Source organism: Carcharhinus amblyrhynchos, chromosome 7, assembly GCF_965287045.1.
Source record: "Carcharhinus amblyrhynchos chromosome 7, sCarAmb.v2.hapA, whole genome shotgun sequence".
Classification (NCBI taxonomy): domain Eukaryota; kingdom Metazoa; phylum Chordata; class Chondrichthyes; order Carcharhiniformes; family Carcharhinidae; genus Carcharhinus; species Carcharhinus amblyrhynchos.
This window is the reverse complement of record NC_137330.1, coordinates 70,306,720-70,312,719: the sequence shown is the minus strand read 5'-3', so window position 1 is coordinate 70,312,719 and position 6,000 is coordinate 70,306,720. Positions and strand designations below refer to the sequence as shown.

Below are 6,000 nucleotides of genomic sequence, written 5' to 3'. Positions count from 1 at the left end.
AAAGTCTGAGCTCATGTACCAACCGACTCAAGATCAGCTTTCTTCTTGGTGCCATCAGACTTTTGAATGGACCTACCTCATATTAAGTTGATCTTTCTCTTCATCCTAGCTATGACTGTAACACTACATTCTGCATCCGCTCCTTTCCTTCTCTATGAACGGTATGTTTTATCTGTATATCGCTGTGAAGTTAGTGTATCTTTAAGAATTTTTTTAAAATCATGTTCTCTGTAGCTCTCAGCTGATGTCATTGTTGCCGAGTTGGCTGAAGAGATCCTTTTATTGTTCCTTAAGTGTTTTAAATGAGGATTGTTTATTTTTACTTTGGGAATTAGTCTTATGACCTTGCATTGTCAGGAGGAAGAATGTTTGCAGGTCACATAACAGGAGCTCTTTCTCTTTCAGTTCTGAGCTGCAGGTTTTACTGTTAGAAGGGACATCAAGTTAGAAAGAACTGTCTCTCTCTCTCTCTCCCTGGTTTTGGAAATTCTATGGGTTAGCTGAAAGCCTTCCTGGAGTAGAAAATCCGCTGTTGGTGACCAGAATCTACTTGGAGTTCTGGGAAACTGTTATGACTTCAAATTGTCCTATGCATTCAAAAGAACTACTAGAACTTACAAGGCTGAAGGTTTTCAATTCTCCAGCCAAAGAATTAGTTCCAGTATGATGCAAACATTAGACTTTGCTGTGTTGAACTTACCTGAAGGGTTTTGTCTGTAGGAGGTTTTGGTTTGATTGGAACATCTTAGATATATCTGTTAAGGATTATACATTATTGTGGTTGTTTTATTTTGATGGGCAGATGTAGAGATGACAGTGTTGGACTGGGGTAAACACAGTAGGAAGTCTCACAACACCTGGTTGGAGTCCGGCAGGTTTGTTTGGTGGTGGGCGCGTTGGGCTTTCGGATCGCTGCTCCTTCGTCGGGTGTGTGGAGGGTTCTGTTCAGGGTGTATGTGAACAATATTCTTAAATACGTTTTGTTTGACAAAAGCTCCCTAGTGGGTCATTTGAATCATACCTGAAATGAAACACATCATGCTTATCCTAGCCACATTTACGATGCAAAACTTATGATCTAGGTGGGCTCCATAAGATAATTTGGAGTTTCTGACCTGAACTATAACAATCGCGCAAGAAACAATACTTTTCATACATATGACAATAATAAAGCAAATCAAATTGAATCAAATCAGGAGTGGACAGGAAGATGGTAGGCTTGTCACCTGACCTATTTTACATGACCTTCCCCACCCATGTCAAAAATGGACCCAGCAGAGGCACATAAAATCTAACCCAATATGTGTCAGATAAATGTGAATGGATTCCATTGGCCCTTGCATCGTTTTACAATGGTCCTTTATTCAAATGAGATTGGGTGAATTTTAAGGTGTCAAATGACAACATAGAATGTGTAATCAATGCACCACAACCTTTTAAAGAAAGATCTTTGTTCTTGCACAAGTCTCATGGTGAGCAAAACATTTTACTATTTGATTCTAAATTAAATGGAAGAAACTACTCTGCAGAGACAGAAAGTGAGTTATCTAATCAGCCAAGCTAATAAATAGCAATATCTTGAAAATGAGAAAAATTGTCCCCAACTTATTCCAAATAACAATTTACTTGAGAATCAACCTCGTGGGCATTCAGCTACAAGAAGACTCACAGTCTTCTAAGAATCCTCTGCTTCACAATGCCTTCTCTTCAATTAAAGCATCAGCCCATCTAAGAAACTACAGGCCTGCCATTTAACAGACTGAGATAATCATTAACAGTATTCTTTTACCTTTAACTGTATCTAATCTTTGTGTGATGTGGTGTGTGCATGGGTAAGTAAGATATTGGTGTTTTATACCTCCAGGGGTAAGTGTGTGACAATAATTTACCTTCTTAATATTTTAAAAATTCACAATGCTTGCTGCTGAGATTAATTAAGTTGGGACCATCTCGGGAGGTGAGAAAACACATACCTTTTATATACAAATATATTGACCATGGCAATAATAAAAAAAATCGTCTGTGACAAGAGTAACTCACCTTCTGATTCCTCAAAGCCTTTCTACAACAACAAGGCACAGGTTAGGAGTATGATAGAAAACTCTCCACTTGGCTGGATAAGTACAATTCCAACAGTACTTAGTAGCTCAATTCATCTATGACAAAGCTGATCCACAACCCAATCAGCACTCTAAACATTAATTCCCTCCATCATATGTACTACATACAAGATGCACTGCAGCCACTAACTAAGGCTCCTTCAACAGCACCTTTCAAACTTAGAAGCTTTAACATTCTGAAAAACAGGGCAGTAGGCTGATGGGAAAGCCACAAAGTCCCCTTTCAATTATCATACCATTCTGACTTGGAAGCGCACTGCTGGTCATTCATCATTTCAAGTTAAAATTCTGGAACTCTTTAACTGCAGTATGTGTAGACCTAAATGACATGAATTGGAAAAGTTTAAGAGACTTGTCAAACTGCCTTCTCAGGAACAAATAAGAATGGACAACAAATGCAAGCCTGCTCAGCGACATCCATATCCCATGAATGAAGTAAATTTAAAAAGTTCTTACTGTACTGTATTATTACAGTCTGCTCATATCCAGACTCTTCCTAAATGCTGTGTCTTGGGCAGAGGTTCCAGCATTCTCTGAACTCCCTCCCCAAGCCTTTTTGCCTTGCTACTGTTTAGTACTGCCAAGCATGCTCTGAGGCTGGGATCTTGTAGGTAAGGGAGCTTAGCAGACTTTAAATGAGAGTTCAGAGAAATAGAATGATGATGACTACATTTATTGACACCAAGTCTGCTGCAAACAAACGAGGAGACCCCAAACAATAAGAAAACAAAACCAAACAACAAACAAAAAATCTAGCCCTTTGCTGAGTGCTACCTTTACAATAATTATCTTCCCTATGTATTTAGCTAGATAGTTGGGTTATTTGTCGTTGCAATCAAACCAAAACAGAGAGAGTTTCTGAGCCAGTCGTCAGAATTCCACCACCCTGCCCATCACAGGAATTGGAGCAGGTAAGGGGCAAACAATGGGAAGATCCATTGATCTCGGATGGAATTTTCAACATAAAATCCTGCTCAATGTTTGCAAAATTAAGGCCCCACCAGGGTCAGATTCCCAGCCAGTTGTTGCATGCCAAATACACTCCTCACAGTGTCTTTTTCTTTCATTTTCCTTTTTTTTCACTGTCATCCATTCTTCTCTTTCATTGTCACCCTCTCTCATTGCATCCAATTTCTATCCTTCCCGGACCAGTTTTATCCTTCTCTTCAATAGAAATTTTGGCTCCTCCACTGCCCATGCCATCAAATCATCAAGCTCCCTTACCTACAAGATCCCATGCCACTATGAAGAGAGAGTAAATAGACTGGGTCTGTACTCGGAGTTTAGAAGGATGAGGGGGGATCTTATAGAGATGTATAAGGTAATGAAAGGGATGGATAGGGTAGAGGTAGAGAGATTCTTCCCGCTTAGAAAGGATAGCAGGACTAGAGGGCACAGCCTCAAGGTAAGGGGGGGGGGTGCAGTTTAGATCGGAGTTGAGGAGGAACTCCTTCACTCAAAGGGTGGTGAATCTCTGGAATTCTCTGCCCGTTTAAGTGGTGGAGGCTACCTTGCTAAATATATTTAAGTCACGGGTAGATAGGTTTTAGACAGACAGTGGAATTAAGGGTTATGGGGAGAGAGTGGGAAAGTGGGACTGATCCACTTCAGATCAGCCATGATCTTATTGAATGGCGAGGCAGACTCGAAGGGCTAGATGGCCTACTCCTGCTCCTATTTCTTATGATCTTATGTTCTTATGTAAGTCTCTCTGAATGTATTTGTCCCCTTCTGTTGGAATTATTTTTTCTTCACTCCCTCCTCTCTGTTAATGAACCTGGTAGGCCTCCACCTCTTGAGTCCTTCCAGCATTAATAACTCAGACAACATATGTACTAGAGGTGGGAATGACAGCAAGAATGGGAGTGCCCATCTCCAATATCCAATGGCAGTAGGCAAGCCCACTAGCAGCAAAAGTCTGTATTAAGTGCTTTAGAGGGAACCTTGTGTTGTGTCAGGGAGGAAAGGGCATTTGAGTTATTTTGATTCCATGTCACAAGCACAGACAGTATAAATACTAGCTTAAATAATGTCTGTTCATGTAAAAAGTGGATATTTAAGCATTTTTGGCAACCAATAGAACTCTTAAACATAATAAGGTGTTATAAACATATAAGGTAAATAGTAATTGATTATTTCCACTTGTTGGCAAGATATTAATACTTTTCAAAAACAAATCACAAAAATAATGGGGAGGTTAGAAAAGTTATTCACAGAGAAGTGGTTTTAAAGTGTCTTGGCCGGTGTTACTGTGTTGAAGGCACTGTATGTATGTGGCAGATGATCAATTTTGTTGTGCCCCTCCTCCATTTTTTAAAAAAGATAATTAGAATATGAAATATGAATATTAAACTTCCTCGGAAGGGGCAGAACAGTGGGATGCGACAGAAGAAAAACACTGGAGCAGAACTGATGAGTACAATAAGAAGTCTCACAACACCAGGTTAAAGTCCAACAGGTTTATTTGGAATCACAAGCTTTGGAGCTTCTCCCTCATCAGCTAGTGGAGGGACTCACCTGATGAAGCAGCAGCGCCCGGAAAACTTGTGATTCTAAATAAACTGTTGGACTTTAACCTGGTGTTGTGAGACTTCTTACTGCGTCCACCCCAGTCCAACGCCAGCATCTCCACATCAGAACTGATGGGGTCACTTGTTAAACTTGGAAGGAGAAGGAGTCACAGGTTTACTCGGTGCCACCAAATAAGAGAATTACATTTTATTAAAAGGACACCACTAATAACCCTCAGATCATACACTAAATTTAACAGTTTGAATGATTTCCTGCATCTACCACACAGTATAGTGGCCCTGCAGTATCCAGCGGCCGGGAAGGCTGGTGCCATGTAGATGACAGGCTGCTGCTTTGTACTTGCTGTAACTCGCTGCCGGAGTGCCGGCTCTAACTTGACTGGAGAGGCGGAGTCTGGCTCAGTGAATGAATCTCTCCCAGCCCGCCTCGCACAGCGAAAGCTGCGAGGAAAGTTACAGGCAAGCCTGCTCTGCCCCGTCCCACTGCCCTTTGTTTTCCCCAGCAATCAATAATCATGTGGCTAACTGTTTGTGCTTTAAGGGTCGTGACCCTCTTGTTGCCGGTTTCTTCTTCGGCGCAACTGACTGGGTCGCGGGGAAAGGGTGAGTGAAAGTTTGACTGGACTTCATTTAAAAGGGGAATCCCTCCGACTGTAAACTGGGCACAAACTGTGGGCTGGGGAAAGCGGTTGGGTCTGGCAGGCATGCACTGAGTATATTTTTAAAACCAAAATGCTGTGATGCCTGACTTCTTCCCGAATACAAGCAAAGTTGGAAAAATTCAAATAGGTCCATTAATTCCTTTGCATGCGGTCTGTCTTCCTCCCCCCTCCCTTCTCTCTCCTTTTACTTCCTGGAGAATAGTTGTTTTGCTCCAATAAGATCAGTGTGGAGCAGGTATGGTACATACTGTGCTGAAACCTGACTCTGCTTCACAAACAACGACTTTGTTAACTAGGGTTCCGTCCTTTATTTTCTGCCTGTTTACAGCACGTTAGTTTTGCGGAGTTTAATTTCTCTGCGTGCTGATTACTTGCAACACTAACCAAAGTTAACTATGACGGCAGCCTCGCCTTTGCTATATGTATATTTTTAAAATAGATACATTTCCTCCCGAATTGAAATTTCGTCAGACAGATTTAGAAATTCTAGTCAAACAGCTTTTGTTCGGATGGTCCCTCTTTGACGTTTGTTGAATAAACCTGTTCATAGGTGTACTGCAGACTATTACCAGCAGTGCATACAATGCAGCTTTGTCATTAATTATGAATGGACAGCCTTTATTATTCTGTTTCCATTGCCAACTATGGGAATGGTAAAGCTTTCTGCATTTCTATTCTCAAAAGGAG

General features: G+C 41.1%; 1 protein-coding gene across 3 annotated transcripts in view; it reads left to right on the top strand.

Moving 5' to 3' along the window:
* The first annotated feature begins 4,985 nt into the window (after positions 1–4,985).
* Positions 4,986–6,000, top strand: part of dcbld1 (discoidin, CUB and LCCL domain containing 1) — a 69,624-nt gene continuing 68,609 nt past the window's right edge. For 2 of the 3 annotated variants that reach the window (XM_080192566.1, XM_080192564.1), the window contains exon 1: positions 4,992–5,254. In XM_080192566.1, the coding sequence (XP_080048692.1) occupies positions 5,167–5,254 (88 nt within the window). In that variant the 5' untranslated portion in view covers positions 4,992–5,166. Of the gene's footprint in view, positions 5,255–6,000 lie in introns of all 3 variants that reach the window. The other variant, XM_080192568.1, reaches the window with a different exon arrangement.